At 40.6% G+C, this 26,563-nt stretch overlaps 2 protein-coding genes and 1 long non-coding RNA gene across 13 annotated transcripts in view; 1 reads left to right on the top strand and 2 right to left on the bottom strand.

Moving 5' to 3' along the window:
- LOC119474300 (DNA (cytosine-5)-methyltransferase 3A-like) overlaps positions 1 to 1,501 on the bottom strand; it is a 49,348-nt gene extending 47,847 nt beyond the window's left edge. For 4 of the 5 annotated variants that reach the window (XM_037746248.1, XM_037746250.1, XM_037746251.1 and 1 more), the window contains exons 1-2: positions 1,360 to 1,501; positions 45 to 251 (exon numbers count right to left, since the gene is read on the bottom strand). In XM_037746248.1, coding sequence (XP_037602176.1) covers positions 45 to 119 — 75 coding nt within the window. In that variant the 5' untranslated portion in view covers positions 120 to 251; positions 1,360 to 1,501. The remainder of the gene's footprint in view (positions 1 to 44; positions 252 to 1,359) is intronic. The other variant, XM_037746249.1, reaches the window with a different exon arrangement.
- LOC119474306 overlaps positions 1 to 26,563 on the top strand; it is a 95,693-nt gene that overhangs the window by 52,307 nt on the left and 16,823 nt on the right. The window lies entirely within an intron of this gene.
- Positions 7,306 to 26,563, bottom strand: part of dtnbb (dystrobrevin, beta b) — a 39,123-nt gene continuing 19,865 nt past the window's right edge. For 2 of the 6 annotated variants that reach the window (XM_037746254.1, XM_037746253.1), the window contains exons 11-20: positions 26,291 to 26,365; positions 20,820 to 20,910; positions 18,857 to 18,945; positions 17,492 to 17,605; positions 15,299 to 15,395; positions 14,915 to 14,935; positions 13,199 to 13,358; positions 12,539 to 12,628; positions 12,257 to 12,310; positions 7,306 to 11,246 (exon numbers count right to left, since the gene is read on the bottom strand). In XM_037746254.1, coding sequence (XP_037602182.1) covers positions 11,221 to 11,246; positions 12,257 to 12,310; positions 12,539 to 12,628; positions 13,199 to 13,358; positions 14,915 to 14,935; positions 15,299 to 15,395; positions 17,492 to 17,605; positions 18,857 to 18,945; positions 20,820 to 20,910; positions 26,291 to 26,365 — 817 coding nt within the window. In that variant the 3' untranslated portion in view covers positions 7,306 to 11,220. Of the gene's footprint in view, positions 11,247 to 12,065; positions 12,090 to 12,256; positions 12,311 to 12,538; positions 12,629 to 13,198; positions 13,359 to 14,914; positions 14,936 to 15,298; positions 15,396 to 17,491; positions 17,606 to 18,856; positions 18,946 to 20,819; positions 20,911 to 26,290; positions 26,366 to 26,563 lie in introns of all 6 variants that reach the window. The other 4 variants (XM_037746255.1, XM_037746256.1, XM_037746257.1 and 1 more) reach the window with 4 other exon arrangements.

The following is a 26,563-nucleotide window of genomic DNA, read 5'->3' as shown; positions in this document are numbered from 1 at the left end:
CGAGGCACACTTTAATATACATTTCACACGTGTTTCTCTCTTACCATTCTGTTTCCAGGTGAATCACCGTAGTCTGAGCTTTTCAATGCAGTGGTGTTGGTGACAGTGTTGGACGGCATCGTCGAGAGGCTTATATGGGGGGGGACTTATGGGGGTGATAATGGGGCGATGATGTAGGTGATGAGGTGAAAATAAACTCAAAGGAACAACAAAAAAAGAAATGAGAGATGATCCCTCTTCTCTCCGCTCTCCTGCAAGATAAAGAAAAGGACAACTTGTACATTAGTTTATAGCATTAGTGGGATGCTCTCACTCACTTTCATGATGCAGCACATTTTGTGCACATTTCCTCAAACCACTAAATTTGTATTTTTCTGTCATAAACAGCCTCCTATGTGGGCATCAGCTTTCCTTTTGTTGAGTGCACGTCATGTGTATAGGAAGCTCTCAGGCTTCTATAGGATACTGTATAGCTACTATCGCCTATAGGGCCTTTTTACACCACATGGGTGTACAGTAGTCGACATTAAATGGCTGCTGATGTGCGCCCCATAATCTGAATAACGCTGCAAAAATATATCCAGTATTATTATATTGTGTTTTTTTTAATTAATAATATTTAATTTTAAAAGTTAAAGTTACTCTCAGCCATGTGCACACAGCAGAGCCACAGTTGCACTCGTGGAAATGTGCATAAAAAAGCCTCTATATGTATATTCATATAAACTAGGATGGGTTTAATTTCCTCTTAGGGGTGAAGTCAAGATTGATGACAGCCGGTTGTGATTAATCTAAAATGTCTAACAGGCTGAATAGATTAATTGCAAGCAACAACCAGAACGTTTTATCTTTTTAAAAAATAATTTATTATAGGGCCACACATGCAGGCGTTTAATGTCACCACCGCATTTCCACGCACATCCACGCACAAGCAGGCCAACACGCTCACATGCATTTATCATTCTGTCTATGCGTTCCGATTGCAAAGTTATAGACGTCTTTACAGCAGAGTGAAGTCTGCAATATGACCCAGGGGGTTGTGGCTCTTTTTACAGGCCACAACTATATAAATCCCCGTTATATTTTATTTATTATTTTTATTCTAATGAGGCCAGTGTTTGCAGGAGCCGCGGATCCGTGCAGTAAATTCGGTCAAGTTCAAATGCACATCCCGATGTCCAATCAGCACATCTGCAAAAATGCAACATTTAAAGCTATTTCCCCATTTCCATCGAGCGCCTTCCGCTCTCAGTCTCACGTTTTTTTTTGTGCACATGAAGGTTACCCTTCCTGCACGGTTATAGCAGTGCCGGGTTAAACGGATTTAAATGCGTGAATCGCTGCTGTGTGTTTCGTTACCCGATTTTTCCCAAGTCCCAGGCCTGACCCTTTTTGTCTCTCGCTTTGCTCCCGGAGCCTCCTTCCTCTTCTCTCCCCGTCCTCCACCTCCTCCAGCCGGCCAGCTCTCCTCCAGATGCACCGCTCTCTCTGCAGGGGCCTGCAGACCGTCTGCCGGCTGCCACCGGGTCCTAGAGACTGCCGGTTCACCACAGTGTGCAGAGAGAGGGGAGGAGGAGAAGAGGGGTGAAGAAGGTCTGAGAGACTAATATATCCTCCTGAGACCCAGCCCATTGACATGTGTCCTCTGTAGTGGACATTTTGTCCACATGCATATCCTTTTACTCTTTTAACTTACTCTATCAACCCCTGGTGTATTGTAAAGAGGACATCATGGGCTTTCCAGTGATATGGCATGTGTTTTTTTTTAATCAAGTTGAAGTGTATTCTTGGTTTAATATCACTCTACAGCCATAGTCCTTTCACACTGAAATGGTCCTGTGGTCCACTACAGTGGACATGCTGTAAAATAAAAAATAAAATTAATAAAGCCTAAATTGTAAGATTTTCTTTTAACACTAAATAGGAAGGAAATCACACAAAAAAAGTAATTGGAAATTTTACTCGGTTCCCAGGAGGATATATTATGGGCCCCCCAAATCCTTAAAGGGACTGTTAGTAACTTCTTACGTGTATAAATCAATCCGGGTTGGTGTCCCATGCGCGCTCGCGTGTGGCTACGCTGTTCAGACAAGACTCCAACACAAACTACACAGAAGCACCAAAGTTCTATCTAGTGAAGCCCGTCTTGCAAAACAGTGTTGGCCGCGGTTGGAGGACGCGGGGGAGACCGTAGCTTTGGTCTCCAGGGCCGGAGTCTCTGCTCCTCTGCTCCTCTCCTTGCCTGCCTTCACTCAGCTCGCTCCACCTCACGTGCATGCGTGCACACTACACACTGCAGAAGACTTCGTAGCTCTGAGAATATGTAGTAAATGTAAAGTGGACGTTTGTGCAGAAATAAATGCTGCAGCTCCTCCAGACCAGCAGCGGTTTCCCGTGTCTTTTGAAGTGACGGGCCTCCGCAGCGAGAAACGTTATCGTCTCTGAACAAAATTCCGGTGTCTCCTCTGTTCCCTCCGACCGCGGTCGGGAGGCTGAGGCAGGAAAAGCCAACACTAGGATCAGCAGGGATTCATGGTGAGACCTTCGTCTGGTCAGCTAACATTACTGCCAAGCAGGTGAAATATAGAGTGATATTGTGGTTTTAGCTGACGTGTGTCGCCTCACTGTTTTGAGCGATGCTGTAGCGACAGCTGTAGTCTTTGCAGTGTGTTTGGGTGCAACTTGTCAGCCAAAACGAAGGCAACATGTGGCGACGCAACAGGCGGCCTTCGTCGCCGCTAGTTCTCTGATGTCGGGTTGGTGTGTCCCCGGCTTTAGGCCACTAGGCCAGTCATTTTCAAAGAGTGGGATGGAGATTTTATTAGGGTCGCCAAATAAATTGGAATTTCTTCCTTAGCCTTTTATTTAACATCTATATCTGCAATACACCTTCGAGCCACATGATGGAGCCTGAATGTTTGTATTGTTCTGATAATTATAGCGTACTTATAATCTAATATGTAAGGCTAGTGTACACTGTTTGTTTTACTGATTAGAAGAAAAAACGAGAGCCTGTTAACTCCACCTAAATGCATTTATTTGGTCTCATTTATAAAGTATGTAACATGTGTATATGGTTCCAAAAACACATGCATAAAGCAAAGTTGAGATTTTTAACGTATATCTCTTCGTAATGGCTGGTTTAGCTATCCAAGATGATATGAGGTGATGCAGAAATGGCAGTAAAATAGTCAGGAACTCTTCTCACAATTTATAAATAAGGCCTGTTGGGAACTGGGTCATGATGGTTTGTCATTTTTAAAAAAGTGGGTCACCAGAAAAAAAGGATATACTGCACTAGACCACAGGTATGCCTCAACATTTTTAGGGTTAAACATTAGTGCCCAATTGAAGCACTTCCACGCTTAATGTTTAAACTCATGTTACACCTGAGAGACGTTCCAGTTACCCAGTAGCCCCCCCAAGTACAACTCCGGCCCCTCTGATGTGACCTCAGGGCTGAAATAAACACAAGAACCTTTTCTTATATTCACCACTTCCCCTTAGAGATTTGGTGTATGTCGATTTTATTGCTAAGGTGCCAATGTAGAGGCCAAGCACCGCCAGCCCCGGCCTGTTTGGAGCATGGGACTATAGGGAATATGTGTTTGACTCCCTCTTCATGGCAACAGTCCATGTCACCTATGTGAAAATTTAAGGGGGAGCTGCCATGATATTGTCATATTACATTTAAAGATATCACCAGTGGCATTTGAAATGTGGTGTACATTAAAACTATAGGTAACTTTTATGTTTCAAAATGATCTTTGTGTGGTGCATATGCAAATGTATTCATTAATATACAATTAACTACAATAAGAATAACTGAAAGGCAAATAAATGTGTTTAGTGCAGCTTTAATCTCTGCATAAAATATACAAGTACAACACACACAAAGTAATTTTATGTAAATGTTGACAAAATGAACACAGGAACCTGAGGAGACTTCCCCATTTTTAATTTGCTGCGTTTATGGGCCCCCTGGTGGCTGTGGGGCCCTAAGCAGCCATGTAATTAGCTGCTGCCTCAGGCCAGCTTTGAGGCCTAGTGAAGCGAAACATGTGCTTCCTGCAGTTATTGTTCTCATAATACTACATTGCATATTTACTTCTTGACACTTGAATGTAACGTTTCTTCTTCTACACATCCTCACACTACAGTACAAGCTTACTGTGTAAGTACTCCGTTTATTTACTTTTGTGTAGGCTCAGATGTTCGAGTACATGCAGTACAGTGTGGTAAAGTGTTTTATGTATATGTGGTTGCATTTGCATACTCTGCAAATTCCATTGCGCAAACCTCAACTATTACACCACATTGTTTCCTATCTATGTAACGGTTACATTTATACATTTTGACATATTTTTGTCAGTCAAATTAGTTTATTTTTCATATATTTCTCTGTTGTTCTGTGTACTCTTTGGCTGCTGTGACACCTGAGATTCTGTTCAGGGATAAAATACATTGTCTTCTTATCCTGTCTCGGCTTGAATTGACCGCTTTCACAGCAGACATTTGGACATACAGGTGTAACTAATAATAACGTTGTTTATTGCTGCATTGCGTTGCATGAAATGCTGGAACGGAACCATCATTAATGTTATTAACAACACCTGTGCCGTCCCTGCTATAATGAGTAAAAATGTCTGCTGTGTTTGATAAATCGGATTAATTTAGGAACGGGAAAGAAACAGAGTGCCTTTGATGCTATCATTCAAAAATATATTAAAAAGTAAAACAAAATGTAAAGTACAAGATGATGCTGCTCATCAAGCAAAACAATGAAGTTACTGTCAGTCTAGCAGGACATTCTTGTGTCTTTTGAGTGTAAAAACTGTGGCAGTTTGGTTAAAGTTAGCCTGATTTTTTCATTTGCATAACAAAAACTAATAAGGAACATGCATGACGACACAATTCATGTCTTTAATCGTGTTACAGTATTTGAGTCAAATTCAACTTAGCTCCATTTACTGCTAGTTTCTTGAGTATTGTTATCGGTTTATAAAAATGCAATACAGCTTCTGAAAGAGGTATGATGACAGAAGACGGTTGGGACTACTACTAAAATGGCAATTATGCAGCTGTTGAAAACCATATAAAAGTGAGGGATGCAAACATCCCCATTTTTGCACAATTTTCCTGTGTAACAACATAATGACACTGTACTAATAGGAAAATGTCATGTGCCTTTTAAGTATATTAAAGCATTTTACACATTTCTTAGTAACAAACATGCTCAACAAACAGTACTGGACCTTCTGAAGTAGATAATCAAACCAGTTACATTCCTGGGTGCACTGAGCTAATCATTTATTTGGCCTTAAATCCCGTCCCGTTAAAACGTCCCCCTGGACTCAAGGATGAACTGATTTATATTTTGGTGGTCAAAGGTCAAGGTCAATGTGACCTCACAAAACACATTTTTGGCCATAACTCAAGAATTCCTATGCTAATTATGACATTTTCACACAAATGTCTAATAACATAAAATGATGAAGTGTCGACATTTTGGACAGACTGGTTGGCAGAGGCATACAACCGTGATGCGGTAATTCTAGTTTTGTAATATTTTGAAATAATAGTATTAAAATAGTATTAGTAAAAAATAATAAAAGTTATACATTTTGAATATTTGTTCTCCCCTCATTTGAGGCGCCTGTATGGATGGTTGACGCCCCTAGCATTGGCCTATCCCGCTCAAGCCTATCTATCAGAGCTATCTATCTATCCATTTATCCATCCTTACATCCTCTCGGTTCTGCTTAAATCTCTATATCAGAACGGATGTAAGAGCATGCAGCTCATCTCTTGCAGTCTCATAGATTTTATCCTCTGAGCAGGATCTTTATCTAGCTCCACATCTTCATTTCATTTCCTAGAGTGCAGCCAGAACAAGATATCAAATCTCTTATCACATTCATTCCATTAACCCTATAGCAGCCGACCGCTGCAACAAACACTTACAACCTAACGGTGCAATTAAAAAGCAGGCTTAGTATATATGCACAAAACAGCTATGAAGTGTACAGGGAGGAAGGACTATTAACCCATACAGAGCTATCTATCTATCCATTTACCTATCCATCCATCCATCCATCCCGTACGCGCCCACTAGTCGGAGACACAGTGAGGTGAATGTAACAGATGCAGGAGGGTTAAAGGCTCACTGAAGAGCTCCCTCTGAGGCAGATTGAGCTCTTTAGGGGCGATGATAGAGAGAGGAAATGTGTGTGCAGCAGGCGGATGTGGTTCACTGATCTGGAAGCAGCGGCGTCTCCTCTTTCAATGGCTCTGAGTGGTTCATCTGAGGACAGCAGCCTCAGCAGCAGCAAGAGGATGCCACATGACCTACAGATAGGACTATGTGTGCTACCAGCTGACGGAAACTCTGTTTGATAGGGGGTTTAGTTAGGAGGATGCTGATAGATCAAAGTGTCTCGACCTCATCTCACCTGAATAGTTTTTGTCTTTCTCAGTGCCTGAAGCAACAGAAAAAAAGGCCAATTTTTGATTTAGGTTTCTAGGTGAAGCAGGAAAGAGGATTTCTTTTAGTCTGATCTCTTGGGAGGAAGTGTTGCCGCAACTGAAATTTTGAATTTCCTTTGGTGGAAGTGTTATCTGGGCTTGCCTAAGCACAAATCTGAAGAAACATAGAAACCATTTGGCTGAAAAGTGAGTTTTTCTACTGTTTTTTGCAATATACTCCATTATATTTTAGGAAAAAAACTTAGTCCCATATGCCCAAATACTAGATATAGTATGATAAGAAAATGTCTGTATCTCAGAAACTATAAGGAGCACAATCAAGTATTTGGTTTCTGTATTGAATATCAAAGATATGCACACATATGCACTGTAAAAAAATATTTCATGTAGATAACATTTGATAAAAAAACAATGTTAGCATGTTTTCCTCATATTTCAAAAATCCTGACTTTTACTATTGATAAAAGTGTGATTTTTCATGTGATCTAAAAATGTCCAGAATTTAAAACTTTAGACCAATCAGAACAAATGTTGTCATTTTTCCTACTAAATATAGTTTTTCGGGTTAAAACGGGTTAAAAGAAGCTGATAAAGAGGAAGCTTGTGACAGACAGGTTGGGCAAAAACAACAAAGAAATTCAGCTCTTTCTAGCCCACTATAACTATTTTATACACAATTCTGTAGTTTAGTAGGTGATAACTCCAGCTGTCATGTAATAGGTCAAAAGTGCAAAAAGTTGTGAAATAGAAGTTAAGAAAAGAAAAATATCAAGTATAAGTACCTCTAACACAGTGAATGATAGACATGACCAGTCAAAGCCATATTTTAAATCTTTTTAATATATCTCACATTTGATTTATTTACAAAAGACAGTGGCTTTGTGACATAAAACTATGTTTTGTAAAATCAACATGAGAAACAAATGTGTACCAGAAGCGTAACCGTACAGAACACAGACATAGATAAATAACATCAGGGGAGCGTCGGCGTCGAGGTCGTCCTCTTTGCACATTGTCTCTCTGCAAACAATAAAAGGATCACAATGGATGCACCTCGGTATGACCGGCTGTGTTTTATTGGTGTTACCCCGAGTTCTTCTGACGGGGTGTCTGACAGTATTGCCTCCACACTGGCTATAATGACATCAGTGAGTCTATCAGGAGATCTGGAATGTGTGTTCTGTCTTTATTAAATGTTTTTTTCCAGCGGTGGAAACCGTTAACATCTCCAGGCATTCAAGTGAATAAACTATGGGCAACAACAACATACTAACGCAGATATACTTTGATATATACCTGTAATTTGTATGACACACACAAATGTCTGCAAACAGTTTGGCACAAATGTAAAGGCTGAGCATGAGTTTCCCCCAGAACACGTTAAATAAATAAATAAAATCTCTACAAAGTCACAGACATAAAGGCTGATAGATCATCTTATTTGCTGAATGGTTACTTTATACAGCACTTTACAGAACAGCTACAGGCACAAACTGAAAGAATGAAAACGAACGTTTTTGAATTCAAATGCAGAATGACGGGGAAGACAGTAACTTTTTAAGTTTTGATCATTTCTGGACTTTTTCCACTGAATAGACTAAACCTTTCAACAGCGGCGGTCACAGAATTTTAAACAACGGTACTTCAGTTTTTACATCTTCTTCGTATTAATTTATATTTGGGCATAAGTGTGCACATGATTCTCCATTTTGACAAACTCATTACATTGACTGTACTCCACTAATACTAAACAATAATGATAACATACAGAGAACTGAATAAAAACATCACATTTAAAATGTCGATAACAGAGGAGCCTCTTTTTGTTCTTCTTCTTGACACAGTGTAACAGGTTGTTGAAACCTTATACTTAGCTTATAGGAGAGGCTCACTGTACACATCTCAAAACAAAAAACATCATGCTTTTCAGTCCGATTATTCTTCCTTTGAGAGCTTATCACTCTAAAACTGCTCCCACATCTTTATCACATTGACTAAAAACCAAACATTGCTCATTTTTCTGAGATGAATGGCAACCCTGAAGGACAAAAAACATTGAACTAGAAGACAAAAATGTAAAGATGGAAATGAACATCCTCTCTGGTTGACAGCTACCTCTGTAATCGCTTCGCTTTTCCGTGAAAGACACAAATTCACACAGACAAACTATATCCAACATGCTTCACCAAATAGCACTTCAGAAAAACATCTCTCCTTCTACTGATCCACTTTCTTTACCCAGCATTTCATCACTTGCTGTTGTTTTCCTCTAGTTATTTATTAAAGAGTTTCATTCCAAAATGAGACTAATCGACTGGTGAAATGAGAATAAACTGAACTACTTTAGGACAACTAAACCTTACGACAGGGATCACAAGTTTTATCTGTGAATAACAGCGGGGGTGTATTTTAGAATGAAACCCTCCATTTTTAATCATCGTTGACCTTTAACCTCTCAGTCTGTGGTCAATGACGTCTATCAGTTAAAGGACATTACCACCATGTTTTAACTAGCAGTCCCTGAGCACCTACTTTCATTGCACATAAACATTTTCAATATTCCTTTATTAACTTAATAAAGCTATCAAAGCACTTGCTTCCTACGACCTTACATCCTCACATACTGTACAAGTGTTCATTGTCTAACTAAAACTCAGTGCCTAATTCATTACTATTTAAACATCCTGAGGTGCTTCCCTACACTTGAAACAATAAATACTTAAGCTGCCAGCTAGTCAGGTGTGTTCAGTGAAGTTTTCACAGGGAGGAAACGACGAGACTCGGCTCATTGTTGTGTTTGTAGTACAGTAGCCCCTCGGTTTTTTTTTTTAGTTTTAATCGCGCAGCCCTCTTGTTTGTAAGGGTGGCTCACTGAGAGCGCAGTAGCAGCAGTACAGTACGTGACTCAGTGAGTGTGTTTACATGCACACTGTATTCTGGATACCAGCTATTATTCCTGGTTAAGGTCTGAATGAGAATAACTTGTTAATGTGTGTCTTCATACTGTAATAACAGATATCCCTGCACACATTCATAGAAAGAATATTATCATGGAAACACAAGTGTCTCCTGACGATAGCTGCAACTCATTTCTTTAATGATTAAGGGAATAGTTCAACATTTTGTGAGAAAGTGTATTTACTGTCAAGAGTTAGATGAGAACATCAATACCACTCTTATGTCTGGGAGTAAATATGAAACTGCAGCCATCAGCCGATTAGCTTAGCTTAGCATAGAGACTGGAAACGGAGAAAGAGCTAGCCTGGCTATATCTCATTTGTTTAATCTGTCTAAAAACAAAGCGTAAAAATAACAAGTTGTGGTTTTGCCTGTCAACCGCACTTTAACGACAAGACTCAAGTCAAGAAATAGTCCAGTATTTAACATCCTGTAAAAGTACAACTTGTTGTTTTTACACTTTGGTTTTTGTACAGATTAAACAAACCAGATATAAAACGTTAAAGGAACAGTGTGTAGCAATAAGTGGGCTCTATTGGCAGAACGGACAAACCAAACACTGGCTCTAGATAAGGCTATTTGCATTATTGCGTCAGCCACTGTAGTTCTCCTACACGCTTGGCATATGGGAGAAGTTTCACTTGGTTGCAATATGCAACACCACCGCTAGATGTCGCCAAATCCTACACACTGCACCTTTATTTAGTGAGCTTTAGAGGTGGAGGTAGGTGGATTTTGTTACCTCTGGTCAGAGCAAAGCTGGCTGTTTTCCCCGTTTCCAGTCTTTATGCTAAGCTACGATATATGGCTGCTGGTGGAAGCTTCATATTCTTCATCATATTTATTTACAGATATCATCTAGCTCTTGGTAAGAAATCAAACAAGCCCAGCTCAGTGAATTCCTGGAGTCTCTGCTGGTTATCTGGCACCCTGACGGTGACGGCAAGGCTCAAAGAAGTCACTTTTTATACATTTCGGCAGAGCCAGGCTAGCTGTTTCCCCCGTTTCCAGTCTTTATGCTAAGCTAACATAACCCTTTTCTGGCTCCAGAAAGTGAATGGTATCGATCTCATCCAACTGTCAGCAAATAGGGGAATAAGTGTATTTCCCAAAATGTCAAACTATTATTAATTGAAAGTGGAGCATATCCAGAATTCTGCTTTTACAAACTTTAAACTTTTTTTTTTTTTAAATAACAAACTCCAGAATATGGTCGTGAAAGTTAACACACTCAGCGTGAATTCTGAGGCAAGACACTTCTGACGCCCCAGCTGTCATCATAAACCCACAGAGAGCTGGCATAGCATGGTACAGTACCTAAATCCAGACATGAGTGCAACTTCATGCAAAAATGATAAAAAAAAACAAAAAAAAAACAAAACAAATACTAATTATACAAAAGCAATAACAGGGAACATGTTGTCACCTTCATGTCGGGGCGTCCCCCTTTGTGTTTACAGTATTTTATATACAGAATGAACTGCTGCAATGGAACAGTTGGGGGAGAAAGCACAGCAAGCCATTCCTTAGCAGTCATGAGGGAAATCATTAATTAATTACAGCAGGTTTTGTTTACAGGACAACATACACACTCGCTAATTAGACACATCTTGCTACCTGCAAGGTGTGAAGAGACGTTTTTTTCACATAGTGAAATCCTGTTAGATTACAGCATGCATTACTCTACGTGCTAATGCCAGGGGTTGTTGTTGTTGTTGTTACTGATTCTTCCCAGTTGATGACTGTATGTCCTTACAGGGTGGAATGGTGTTGTCCTCAGTGCTTCTGTACTCTCAATGTGCCTGGATACACAAGCAGGAGATACAATTTAGTGCTGCTGACAGCCTGCAAAGTCTGAATTAGTTTGTAAAAACAAAAAGTAGAAATGACTGTGTGGCAATGTGCCATCGTGCTTTACTTCTTTGGATGGCGGGTTGTAGCAGACGCTCATTATAAAGAGCCAAACAAGTATTTTATTGGCTGATAAAGGTGCAGCCAACTCTTCCAATCCAACAAGTGCTGTCATAATTAGCACCCACTACTTTTCGTCCAAAAAAATGTACTTCAGGCAACTTGTTCCTATAAAATTATTATGTACGGAAGCCAAGAACGGCCGTGATTGCAATAATTTTATTTCATCCCATCAATCTTGAGATCCTGAGTTAATTATCCCCTTATCTCAGGATGTCAGAGTCATTTTCTCATGATGGTGGGTTAATTATCTTGTTATCTTGAGAAAACAAGCTGTTGTTTGTCAAGATACAACAACAGCAGGTTGTTTTCTCGTGATGACGGGTTAATTATCTCAATATATCGACATAACGGTATGTTTTTTTGAGGCGATGGGATAATTAACACATTAAAATTGCCTTTAATTTACTTTTGAAAACAAGGTAATTATATTAACGAGAGAAAACAACCTGCTGTTGTTGTATCTTGGGAATCAACAGCTCGATAAGTCACCCAACATCACGAGAAAGCAATTGTCATATCTCGAAATAACAGTAGAAGTAACTTGTGCTCTCAAGAATGAAATCAAGTTATTACAACCACGGCTTCTGCGCTACGTTATATATGCAATACATATAATATAATGCATATAATATTAATATAATTCCTACTTTTTGTTGTTCATTCTGCTTCAGCTGAAAAGAAGGAAGGAAATACTGCATGTTTATTTTTTTGCCAATCTTTATGATCAACACAAATAATTCTGTTTTTGAGTGGCATACTCTCTAAATAGTATGACTAAATAGTATGACTGGCTCTGAGAGATTAAAGTAGGAAACTATTAGCATGTATTTAGACTTACCTCTGTCCCCACCGTTCCTCATGTTGGTCTCCTCTTCCACTACTACGTCATCAACTTTAAAAATAAAACCGGAGATTTTAGTGACAGTTTTTGGTCACAACGGAATAACTTAGAAATATATAGAGGGAAACGTATCAGAATCAGGTGTGAGAATGACACATATGCAGAGAAAGATATCTCAGTCAGTAATGTTAAATTCCACGAAACAAAACCATCTTAAATGGAACATGATTCAGATGATAAAACTAGACTCAGACCATGAAACATGTAGTGTAGACTAACCTGAGTGGAGCTCTTTCACCAGTGACGACATGGTGTTTGTGATTGAGTCAGCAGCAACTAATAGATCATTCCGAAGATTTCTAGGTACACCTAGAAAAACAGAGACATTTTCAAATCAACGCACACGCAGTTTCTAGTCTTGGTAATCATGTGAAAGTGTAAATAGGCAAAGGCAGCTGAAGTTCATATCCTGGTGGTAGAATCACTGCATTATCATGGGAAATATTATTTGACGGTTTGGATAAAAAAAAGTCAAACAAACAACACAGGACTCTCAGGAGACCGGTGTTCATGTCCCAAAGTGTGTTGTTGAGCTATTTCCGTTAGTGACGTGCTTTTAAATGACGTTTGTAACATTTTTTTAGTGACTTTTGTGACATGTTTTTTATCTATGTTTGTGATGTGTTTTCTGTACTTCTGTTACGTTGTTTCCGTACATATTTTACTTAGTTTACACGCTTATTTTAAGCCTAACCATGATGTTTTCCTACACTTAACTGAGTGGTTTTGTGGTCGTTACTGTAGTTTGATGCAGGGCGAAAAAACACGTGAAAAGAGGCATACAAATGCGTTCTCATGACACGCGGAATGTCTTTGTAATGTTGTGCTATTTATACACCTTCCCATGAGATCAAGTTGTTGTTTTGGATGCACACTCACCCTGAGCAAAGGCCTCAAGCACGTCCCCTCCCACGCCTGCCAGGCAATCCTGTGGTGTGTGAGTTGGGGTGGAACCAGCCGAGGTGGAGCGTATGGGCATGGGCATGGAGCAGCCCGCACCGTGACTGGGGGAGGAATGAGGGGAGCCTCCAGACTGGGACTGCAACATAAAAACACCCGTGATATTGATAGTGTCATCAGCAAAATATGTGACCTTTAGAATTTGGCATTTCACTACACTGTATGTGATAGATCAACATTTCGGGAAATACCCTTATTTGCTTTCTTGCCGAGCGTAAGACCACATGACCACATTTTGTCGTTTTTACACTCCTGTTTTTGTACAGATTAAACAAAGAGATGTAACATTAAAATCAGTGAGCTTAGGTACTGGTATGCAGATTTTGTTACCTTTGGACAGACCCAGGCTAGCTGTTTCCCCCCATTTCCAGTCTTTATGCTAAGCTATGCTAACCAACGTAGCTTTATATTTACCGTACAGACATGAGAGTGGTCTCTCTTGGCAAGAAATCATATTTCCCAAAATGTCCAACTATTCCTTCAAACCCAAGTTTAGTTATCCCGTAATACATAGGGACAAAATGCCTATTTTCATGACTGAATTATTGTGAGACTAAAAAGTCTCACAATAATTTGGGGAAGTTGGTCTTGAAACATGAGTATGAGTTGCGTCAGAAAGTATATTCTATATCACCAAAAGAATGAGAAATACACATTATTTTTTTGACCTTGACAGGTGCAAAAAAGACGAGCTGAGGAATGTTATCGGGCGTCTTTTTGCTGGTGCATAGTGAGCAGATAGCATGGCATATTTGGTTATTTTCACGACATACTGGACAGTCTTCCATCTGTAAGCTTTTAGTAAATCTGGGCTTTTGATTAATCTCCACATCAACAAAGCCAACTCCGGAACAACCGCATTTCAATGGAAGACGCCATATTGCAATCACAGCTTTGCAGCTTTGGGAAGAGGTGACCTTTTTGCTTCTAAAGGTGACTTTGATTAAAACAAGCACAGACACAGATGTGACCAAAAGAACTTAATCCGTGTAGGGAGAACAAACAAAAACAATGGTTTAAAGGCCAGAAAACCTTGTGGAAACCCTATACTGGCTGACTATACCCTGTGTGTCTATAGTGCACCTTTACTGCATCGAGGGGGTAACGAGAAGCATGTGTGGGTGAACGGCTGGGCCTGTGCTGAGACCAGAGATGTATCTCTCAGAGAAAGGATCACTGTGTGTCTCTGGGACTGGTGCAGGCCCAGGTCGATGGCTCGCAGCCAGGCAGCAGATGGCCGGCCAGACTGCAGTCACATTAGAAGGGAGGTTGTTAGTGCCGATGAAAGAAACAGGTCCCTGACATTTGGGCTAACGAAAAACACAGTTCTCTCAACTTGTTTGGACCAAGGACCTGGGAAAACCTGGTTTTAAAGATGTCGCAGTCTGTAGTTTTAACTCCCCGATGGTGCTAACAAGGAAGCGGTGGAGTAGCCGGGATAAGAGGACTAGATCAGTGTAACCCAGTTAGATAGTGGAATCCTATTATCTTCCCTAACAGCCTTCTTAAAATCTATAATAAAAAACTTCCTTCAATCACATCTGTGTGAAGGAGGGGAGTATAGTAGCATTAAACTAAGTGCTGAGACTAGAGCCAGGTATTTTAGCCTTGCAAACTGAATTAAGGGCAACTTACAGCCTGCTTCTGCTCCTCATCCTATCAGCCAGCAAAGGTAAGCAGTGAGAGAGAGCAAGAAGAGTGAGAGCAACAGAATTAAAGCAGCAGAAGAAGTAGAAGAAGAAAGGGATTTCTGCATGCACCGTACGGCTATTCGACATAACTTAAGATCACCGCTATGTCTCGGTTTTAAAGAATCAAACATGCCAACATCTCATTTAAATCAAACATGCCACCAAAGCTTTAAAACCGAATCATGTAAACTAAATGTACAAAACCTGTAAAATGATAATTTAGGACAATGGCAAAGTATATATGCATCATCCTACGGTAGGATATTAATAGTGATTCAGAGGCCTTTTCATCACACCTAATTCATCTAGGAGCAGGTGATCGTCTTACCTTTAGCAGCCTCATGAGTCCCTCCAGCTGCACCATCAGCTCCCGTCTGCTCTCCTGCAGGGCCGACATGCGCCTCTCCAGCTCGTCCTTCCTGTGTCTGCAGCAGAAGGAAGGACAGAGATTGAGGATACATTAAAACACAGGGGAGGAAGTGCTACTTGGAGCTGACGGTAATGAAACACAATGCGCACATAGATGTAATACTTTACTTTAACAACGTAGCATGCCTTGATATTTTTGGGGAATCAATTTCCATTTTTTGTGAGCAGTTTGGGGAAGCACGTCTGTAAATTATATCACAAATACACCCCAGATACCTGTACAGATGTGTGTGAGGAGGTTCAGATTTGCTTTAGGGTCCAATAAGTCAAGGATCAGTTGCAGACACAAAGTATGTAGAGTCATAAATCGCATACTATTGTATGCACTACATACCCAATATGTGTATCGTTCAACATACTTTTGTGCAAATAAACAGAAGTATGTGTCTGAAAGCCTCCTTGCCGATTGGAGACGTGTAACCATGGTAACCCGTGCCAACATCATGCGACCGAAGCGACGGTTTGTGAGAATCAAAGTCTGAATTAATTTAAAAACTATATTACGCCTAGCAAAGTGAAATCTTACACTTACAGTTAAATTGAAGCGTTATTGACGTTACAGAGCTGTTCGTCAACGTCTGTCATCACCACCACATTGCATTGTGGGATATTTATGCAGGCGTGGTGTCCAGCGTTTGCATACTGTAATATTTCACCAGAAACAGTTTGCAATTTGTGTATTATTGGTTTCATACTAAGGTTTCGGACATTCTAAAAATCTCACATACTGTTTTAGCGTACTAAACAGCATGTTAGTATGGAATTTCGGACACAACAATGGTATTTGCATCACATCACTACACTGCATTTCTCTAGTATTTATACCACGTCACTGTTACAAATACCTTTAATTGTCATGGAGGCATATCTGGCCCATCTTTCCCATTGTGAGTTTTATTTTACATTATCACTTATTTTTTAGCAAGACTGCATTATTGGAGCATAAAAATGTGTTTCACCCCACATTTAACACTCACAGGCTGCACCTACTGTAGCTGCACTACTGGTCAACAAAAATATTTGTGACCAACAGAAGTCTTATTTTATTTACTGTGGTGCACCTGACCTCTTTATGAACTAAAAATGTTGCCCTGGATCACTGACTGCTTCAAGAGAGATGTAAAATTGAATATTTATTCATTCACTGTGATCTCATCTGCAAGGAGAAAGCTGCGAATCCCAGCAGTTTCACTCGCTCTAAACACGCAGAGCAGTATGACTTGAATATCTGGCCATGTCTTTTAGGTGAGGATTCTGGCTTATTATCACCCTCTGGTGTTCACAATGACTAACTGCATTTTTGCAAAACCTTCAAAGAGCCGTAGCAATCATCTGTCTGTTTGGAGTCGACCTCTCAAAGACTCACTAACAGCTGCCGACTGTAAACACCTCTGCTCTGTTCTGTATCTCCGAGCTGAATAAAGGAAACATCAGAGCCGTCCAGCCAGCCTCCAAACACAGTGCACAGTCTGTGCTGAAATATGACTACTTGATAATGTCTTGGTATAAAACGTGAATCACAAACAGGCTCAGTGAGTTGAAAAATGTCTTTAGACATGTTTGAATTATAGTGGGAGGAATAATAAGTGGAATAAATGTATCCTCCGGTGATATAAACCAATTATTTTATAGTTTTTATGTTTTAAAATTGGATTCTTGTACATACCTCCATCCTCTAACATGCCAAAGAGTGAGACAGCATAATTCAAATTCATCTCTAGTTCTGCTATGACTGACCGCTGATTCATTATTCAGGCCAGGCCAGACAAACAAGGAGTCATTCAGGGCAATAAGTTCTGTAACGCGTCCTCTCAGGGTGAGTCTCTTCCAAGAACTGAACCCAAGGGGTCTCGTTGTCCTGCCAGCATGACAAATGCCGACGCTGCTGCCGGTGAAGCTAATTCACAAACACCCTCCTGAATTAGCAGGACATTATTTCTACTTGAAGAATGAGTCCAGCCTACATTAATGCAACAGCCCTGGTGTGGTTTTATTACTAGATCTGCTTAATATATGGCTCCTTCTCCCTGTTGTTGGGAGGAAGATGCTCTGGTATGAGGTGTGGTGGTGGTGGTGTTAGCGGGGAGGATACCTGAGGAGCCGTAGTTCAGTCAGAAGAGTGGGGTTCTGCTGGGCTTTTTCTGGGGTCGGCTGAGAGGCCTGCTCGTGCTCCAGACGCAGCCGCTGGATCTCTTGGAGGATCTCCCTGAATGAGTCAATCAATCAGTTCACTAAACAGCAGCAGTGGTGGAAGAAATACTGAGATTCTTTACGCAAGTTAAAGCAGAAATACAACAATGTAAAAATAGTCCGTCACAATTAAAAATCCTGCATTCAAAATTTGACTTAAAGTAAAAGTATAGAAGTATTATCAGCAAAATGTACTTACAGTAACAAAAGTAAAAGTACTACTCATGCAGAATGTCTGCTTTCATAGTGTTTTACTATATATATGTTGTATTAATGGTGTAGCTGGTTGAGGTAGAGCAAATGTTAAAGGGATAGTCCGACATTTTGGGAAATAAGCATATTTTAAAGAGTTGTGATTTTACTGCCAAGATTGTTGTTAGTAGTTTTGGTGACAACACACGTCAGTGGGGCTGTAAAGTGCGTTGCTCCGCCGCTAAGCTGGCGAGGCAAATGGAATTGCGCAACGTCATGAGATCACGCGAGAATTGCGATATCACATATTCCATCTTGTCAGGCTTCAAGTTATGCGTTTGTGTCTGGCTCGCCAGACCATGGACCAATCAGCGTCCTGTAAGGCTACTGCCAGCTACGGGCGTGGCTTATGTGTGTAAGAGGCAACACGGAGAGGCGACACGTTCGTTCTAAACAACGATGGCGGCTCCTGAAGAGGTTAGCGTAGCTATAACAGCGAGAGTCTTTCTTCATTGAAAGAAGAGCAAAGAACGGCACTGAAGACTTTTCTCAACGGAAAATATGTTTTTGCTCTTTTCCTGACTGGCTTCGGGAAGAGTTTGATTGACAGATGGTTCATCCAATCACCTGTAAAAGTATTTTTTTGAACGTGCCTGCCGTTTTCCAAACAGTTTCCAATGACGGCTTCTAAGATGGTTCTGTGAAACTAACCATCTGGCTGTTCAGGTTAGCGGAGATAGTCAGAGAGCCAAATCGGCGTCTGTTAAGGCCAGTTTCCACAAATAGGTTTATACGGAAGTTGGCCCGCTACAACAGTCGCAATGGCAAAAATCTGAATCTGCAAAGTAACTAGTAATTATAGAACATAGTGGACAAGAAGTATAAAATGGGATCAAAATATTCAAATAATACTCAAGTAAATAGCAAGGACCTAAAACTATATTTAAGTGCAGTACTTAAGTCAAATAAACTAATAATAATAATACTTACTTTACACCACAACCAGCCAACCGATCAGTAAAACAAAACTGATTTGTTTCCAATGAATAACTGATGTTTAAATGATAAATTGTACCTGTTTTTGTTCTCCAGCTCTGCAATCAGCTGTCTCTGTTGCTTATTGGCATCGAAGTTGAAACCCAGATCTGTTGGAGGACATTGTTGCTGAAAAACAAAATTAGCATAGCATGGCATTAGTAACGGTAGGAAGACAAAATTCAAACACCAACAGCCACCTTCTGACCACAGTGAGCAGTAATGACTCTCTGCTGGAGGCTTATTATGTTTCTGCATAAACAGGGACCTGTTTCGGATCACCAACGCTTTCCTTTATCCCTCCATATAAAGGGATGCAAAGTACTAATCCAAATAAACCCAAAGTAACCCTACAGGGACATTTTATGTTAACTTGTCTCCCAAAATGTTGATGTAGACAAGCTTCTACCTTATGTCTTTTTATCAAAAACCCTGATGATGCTTATTTAGGCATGGATATTTATCGTTTTCAAGGACTTTAAAGTTATAATCCTCAAGATTTTTATGAAATCAAACCACATTGTTGATTCTTTAATAGATAATAATCTATTCACATTCTGTATTATCTCTCTATACGATAGTTTTTATTGGTAGTGGCGGAGTCTGCCATTCCCACGCTGGATTCACATTGACTACATACGTGTCAGGGATTCAGAGTAAAAATGCAGGTAATCCAGAACAATTTTATCTAATTTATCTTAATTGTTAGTGTTCACTCTCTTTATATCATATCAGAGCTGTATTAAGTTACTGTATTTCCTACAGCTGTTGCTTTGTATTAAAAGGCGGGTCCATCTGCGTTCTTTTCTGTTTTTTTTAAATGGAAACGCCCTCTCAGTCCTTAGCAATAAGTAGTGACGTAGGTAAGTAAGCTAATCAATAAGGTTATGAATAATGTGAATGCTACACTAGCTGAGTCAAAGTTAGCTGGGCTAAGTTTGGAAATAACTGAAAGGGTTAGTTTGGAATTTTTTGAAGTGGGGTTGTTTATATACTCCCACGTTCTGCGAGGTAAAATTATTATTTTGTGAATGCAGTCTGGTGGCTTTGAAGAGAGTGATATAACGACTGTCTGACGGCGAAGTGAAGCGGCTGTGGACAGGAGCAACAGAAAAACGCATTTTAGCAACCTGAAATCAGTTTAAGTATACTCTATATTTAGTACATATATTTCCACCGCGTTACCTCGGCGTCAGACAGCCTTTTCCGATGGGGAACTGAAGCCGTTATGTCGCTGTCTTTAAAGCCACTAAACCAGACTCCATTCATAAAAACAGTGATTTTATCTTGCAGAACACCGGAGCCTACCGCTACATCGATTGGTGAATTTGTTTGTTATTGTGTGACTTTCGGATCCGAATTAACGTGGCGTCCACACAGCAGTACATTGCTAAGCTTCTGTGGTGGTATTCTTGTCTGCTTCTCCAAACTGGGAGCACGCCGACTGCCATCTAATTTACTACAAGGATGTATACAGTATATACTGTATATGTAGAAGCGTCATCATGCAGAAACCTACGTCAGGTCACGTGGGAAAACGTTTTTATTAGGGCTTGGGAAATGTTCATATTTGAATACATAAGGAACACCACTGGGAAGCTACAGAATGATATAAAAACTAAAAAAAAATTAATAATAATAATAGTAATGGACCTGCCCTTTAAAAGCCATCAACTGGTGAAACACTGGGCAGCTTTTATTGTGAAGAAGTCACAGGAAACGTATTGTATTTGTCACCGTGCTTAGCGCTGACCATGATCACCAAAAATGTGTCTACAGTACAAAACAAGATTTTGACAGCGGATGATTTTTATTTTCAAGTAAAACCGCTGGTAGATAAGAGCACGTATAGTATAACACAGTCTGACTTTAAAGTACGAGTAGTCTTATACATTTAAGTTCTCCAGCCACAATGAAGCCCCTAACAATGACTTGTCAAAGCATTAGATGTGAAGTGCGGGGTCGACTGAAGCCCACCACGGGCCGTTCTGTGAGACACTCACTGTGGAGTTGCCCGCCTCGGCTGCCAGGCGAGCAGCGTAGCGAGCGATGAGGCGGTGCTCTTCATCTAGCCGGCTGGGACTCTCCAAGACACTGCCCAGAGTCATAGACAGAGAAATAAATCACACGCACACACAGACACACTGACTCTAATATGACAAGCTCTTATGTAAGAAGAAGGGGAAAGTTTGTAGAGTCAAAGTGATTATGTAAAACTTTATAATTGAGGTGACCTGAATGTGTGACTCCAATGTTGATAGAGGGATAATTGGTCGTAACAATGAACTGAGATGGATAAGAGAGATGCCAAATGCATTTGTGACTGTGCCAGTGCCCGTTCTGACCATTTCATCAGTGGCTGGAAATGTCAAATAAGGCATGAGACTTTAAATGATCATGGGCGTGGCATATGGCGTGGACAGATGACGGGACATATGCCGTCCCTTCTCGGCAGGCAGTCTGCAATGAAGAGTGAAGGAGAGCTGAAATGGTGCTGAGCTCCATCTAACTCTGACTGGAGAGTGAGCGATGATTAAGACCATTAAACCCAATCTGGCTTCAAACCCGCTGCTGCATCAACAACCACACAGTACCTGCAGCTTTGACTACCCCGGCTCTAAACACACTGAAAAACAGCCTTTTAATCCACATTTATATTAAAATCTTATCTTTCCCAAAGCAGATAGAAAAAGCTGCCGGAGTGATGAGATCATTTTAGCTGCTCCAGCTCCTACCTCGCTTGTTTTAAGGGTTTTCTTAGCTCTTTGATGATATCAGTGAAAATACGGCGGATCATTCGACTTGTTTCAAGATAATGTCACCTGACTTAAAAAAACACTCAGTTGGTGTGCACTAGACTGTCAAGAAATGTCTGTAAAATGGGACATTTTCTAAATAATTTACTCTCATCCTCAGGCTAAAGCACAGACAGAGTTTCTTGTAAAATTAAAGTAATACATTAAAGCGCGTCAGGGAGCTGCTCGGTTGGCTCAGGAAGCGCCGTGACCTAAAGAGGTCTGTTGGAGCTGGAATGCGTGTCTGGATCTTTGGGCGATCAGTATAGAAGCTGCTCCACCGGGGAGTTTCCTGGCACCACCTGATGGTCTGTGCCAGGTTTTGGACAAAGATGCATGAACCGCCTTCAAGCCCTCCTGAGCTGGCCTCTTTCCCAGATACCTTTATTTTTGTCTCACATTTGAAGATACCAGCTTTTTTTTTCTTTTTACTCAAACACAATATCTCAGACACAACTGGTCCTATTTTGGAGATTAAATACTGTGCTCTGATTGGCCTGATGGTACCACAACTAACGGCCAGGACACACAGGATGCATGAGCAGCGCACGTGCGTCACGGAACCTCTTGCTTTTTATTTCAGCGCCCAAGTTAGAGAAGCCACAAAGCCTGCGTGATTCGAGGTCTCGCCTATTTTTACCGTGTGCTGTGCAGTTCACAGCAAAAATAGACAGTGAAAATGATCTTTTGACTGTATATTGACATCATACCAGCAACATTACGACAGTTTCAATGTCTGTATCTGTAGAATATGTCACAGAATCAACACTTCCTGTTTTCATTTCAAAATAAAAGCCCTTTTTTCTGTGGACAGAATCCCTTCATTTGTTAACACAAGGCTTTTATTCTGAAATATTTACAGGACAATGTTGTGGAAAATGCAGAGGCACTATAAATGAATAGAGTACCGGCTGTTAATGGTGAATTATAACTATTATTACCTTACCTTACCTTTTTTCTGTCTAAAATAAATAAAATAAAAATATTGTTTTTAATTAAAATCAGCTGTCAGAATTTTTTTAAATGGTAATAAAATATTTTAGTTTAATTACAATATAATTCCACTGGAAATCAATACATGACAATATTGAATTATTGCAAAGCCTGACTAGCTCCATTTGAGGTATTGATGTAAAGTACGGAGGGCCAGAGTTAGTTTACTCACCAGGTTGGATTAAATGTTTTAATCCAAACGTTTATGTTAAGCATATGTTGCTCATTAAATCTTCTAGGAGTTCATCCATAATGACACCAACTGATAGAAACACAAACCGCTGTGTTCCTGGTCAATCCTCAGTTAACTCTGAATTAAAACTCATCAAGCTCAAGACAGCATTTTCTTTTTTTTAATTTTATCTTCTGCCGCCGTGGTTCTGCATGACTAACAGGTAATAAATTGCGGTTCGCCCTTGGAGGACGAGCTGGTGGTGAGCGATTGTCTGAGGGAGAGAGAGAGAGAGCGTGGTGGGAGGGAGCAGATGCCATGTCAGCAGAGCAGACAGTATCACAGAACAGACTGTGAAGGAGGCTGGATGCTCAACACCCACCATTTCTCAAACAGAGTGCATTCAGTTTCAACTCTGCACTGACAACAACACAATCATGAATGTGTTTTGTGTTTTGCTGTGAATCTAAACAAACAAGGACAGCCCCGGTGCTGCTTCTCAGTTTGTGGCTCTTGAACTGAGGCAGAGCCACAAGGAGCTTTGCATTATTCAGCAGCAGCATCTTTGACTCATAGGCCCTTCATGTGAAAGCGGGCAGGCCGGCGCCTGGTAATTATAATAATAGATTAATATTTACAAACCAAATGTGACACAGTGAGAGGCTGGTAGGAACTAGCCTTCTGTTCTCTGCAACCAAACCTAAGTGAAGCCTGCTCCTTCCCTCCTCGTTCAACACCTTATCTACCGGTATCCACGCCGACTCACAACACAGCCTATTTTGGAAGCGTCACGGTGGCTTAATGCGCAATTTCTGCCCTAAATATGGCAGCTTTGTAGTTGTTAAGGCAACAGCATCCTCGGTACATGACATCTTCCCAAAGCAGCTCTGATTCACAGAGCAAAATGTCAAGACAAAGGTTATCAGGCTTCTTCATTACTGCCACAGTGGAACAAACCTCAGGAGAGCGTCGCCTCGCTCTCGTACATGCTGGACACGTGATGTCTTCCGCTGACCTCCACGGGTCTGGATGCAAGGCATCGTTTACCACCTCGGGTGTCCCTATCTTGTCAGCTTCCTTCAAACCCGCTCTAATCTTGATACCGTCAGCCCTCAGAGACAAGACTGCACTGCACAAAATTCATCTCTGCAAGAAACTTAATCTAGTATTGATTGTTAGCATCTCATTTTTCTAAACACAGATAGGAAATCTTCCAGATAATTACACTTGTAATATAACAGAGAGAAGAAAGGGGATATTGGCATGACCTCACCCCTTTAATTCACATTTTAAAAGGGACATATCATGAAAAACTCACTTTTTCAGTGTTTGTGCTCATACATTTGGGTATCTGGAGTGCCTACCAACCCACAAACGTGAAATAAGACAACCCAGTCAGTTTTTGTGGGCTGTCTAGATCAGAAAACGTGATTCTCCTTCCTATGTAACATGCAGGCTCATTAGAATATAGAGTGCAGGTGCAGGGATGACGTATTTTTGTAGGCTAACCCGGAAATTACACACAACGAGGCTGTAAAGGCGGACGTATCTGCGTGATGACGTTTTACAGTCTCATTTAACCACTTGTTAGTAACCGCCTTTTTAAGACACATAAAAGCTTCAGAATTCACGTCAGGGATATTTACTGATGTATTTATATCATAGAAGAAAGCATTAAAATTTCTTCAGCATGTATTAACCACAGGCCATATTTTGGGCTAACCCTCCCAGGTACTGCATTTAGCATAAAAAATAGGCTCAAATCATATCATGGCAAACTCAAACTCAACTGGCAACAACAGCTGTCAGTGTGTCAGTGTGCTGATTTGACTATGACTTGACCGCAACTGCATGTGATTATCATAAAGTGGGCATGTCTGTAAAGGGGAGACTCGTGAGTACCCATAGAACCCATTTTCATTCACATATCTTGAGGTCAGAGGTCAAGGGACCCCTTTGAAAATGGCCATGACAGTTTTTCCTCACCAAAATTTAGCGTAAGTTTGGAGCGTTATTTAACCTCCTTCTCGGCAAGCTAGTATGACAATAGATTCCTTAGGTTTTCTAGTTTCATATGATACCAGTATCTTCACCCTAGCTTTAAAACTGAGCCCGCTACAACTTCCGAAATCACAAATTGCATTAATGCGTTAAAGAAATTAGTAGCATGAAAATGAATTTAACGCGTTATCGCTTTAACTTTGACAGCCCTAGTAAAAACCTATTCAAAAAACCCATTGACTTCGAGACAAGAAAACCGAAAGTGCAAAAATGTTAACTCATTTCCGGGTTTTAGGACTCATTTCTGCAGCACTTGTATCACCCACAGCTTGAGAACTACCTTTGCAAAGGTGTACCATATTTTTCTCACAAGCCAACCAGAGCAGACTGGACTTTTTCAGGAGGGGGTCTTAAAGACACAGGAGCTAAAACAGAGTGTTTCAGACAGAGAGTGAATAAAGGGTATATTTAGACAGACGGTATGAGAACAATAATGTGTTTTTTGAACATTAAAGCATGTAAACATGTTCTAGTAGAAACCCCAAAATACAATTATGAACCTGATAATGAGCATGATATGTCCCCTTTAAGGTTCAGTCTTGCGGTGATGGACATTTTTTGCAGTGTGCATGCTGCCCTTCAGCTGACTGGGTCCTTGGTAGTACTGTACTGTCTGATATCCCGGCCCAGAAGACCACAAGTAGAAAAACAACATCCACAGACTTCATTCAAGCTGTTTGTTAATTTTCAACCAAAGGATTTCAGTCAAACACCTGATCTTAAACAGGGCTGATGTGCACACCTCTATTCTTTCTGTACACCAGACGGCGACGTCTCGCCCCTCCTAATGTGCCGTGGGAAGTCCTGAGTCCCTGAGCAGTCTCATCTTGCAAACATAAATTGCCGGGAAGATGTGAGAGAGAGATACTGTACTCAAAGCGAAAATGCACCCAGCACCGACTTGCAGGACAGAGTACAGATACATTAAAGCCGCCTCAAAGTGCTCCGCATTATCATTCATAACCACAATAGTTCATTACCACTGTGAGTAAATAATAATAGAGCTGGCCTTTAACTGAAATGAGAGGACAATTAGGCTGCTTTCACGGGGCTCTCTTCTGCTCGTCTGCTTACACGACGAGGCTCCAATTCTATCATAATCTATTTGTCAAATCAACCCTTTAAGTAGGAGTGCTCACATATTCTTCATGACAGCGTAACAAATTTTTCCTCTAAAAATACACTCACAAGGGCATGCTGCTCGGATGCAAAAATGTGTGTCAAGTGTGAGGGAACAAATAACATCTGTAGTCAGATTTTCCGCGCTGTTCTTGCTGTTTCCACTGATGAGAGGGAATCTGTCACCTATTCTGAGCACAGAGGGGATTCTGTGGGATTAAAAGCATTTTATTTTTTGCATGTGTGGAACTTAAAGTGACATATTGTCATCGTTAAAGAAGCTAATTCTGTGGAGTAGTATCTTCAAAAAGACATTGTGCCTGGAGGTGCTTACCTTTTGGTAGGAGTAGGTGTCCCAGAGGACATGAGCATTGTGTCGTTCATGTTGTTGGCCACTGGTTTCGGCTGACTAAAAGACAAGATTAGAGGTCTTTAATGCTACGCTGCAGAGGCCTGTGGTGCTTGTCACCAGGGAATGGGGTAGAGGGCATTTGCATTTTATTAGTAATCATGAATCAGCGATCCTGACTTCAATTTAATCCAACTGTACAAATGGGGATAAGAGGGGAGACAGGAGAGGGGTCATTATAAACTACTGAGCTTGGTG

This window comes from Sebastes umbrosus, chromosome 16, assembly GCF_015220745.1.
Source record: "Sebastes umbrosus isolate fSebUmb1 chromosome 16, fSebUmb1.pri, whole genome shotgun sequence".
In the NCBI taxonomy this organism is placed as follows: domain Eukaryota; kingdom Metazoa; phylum Chordata; class Actinopteri; order Perciformes; family Sebastidae; genus Sebastes; species Sebastes umbrosus.
This window is presented reverse-complemented; position numbering and strand designations above follow the sequence as displayed.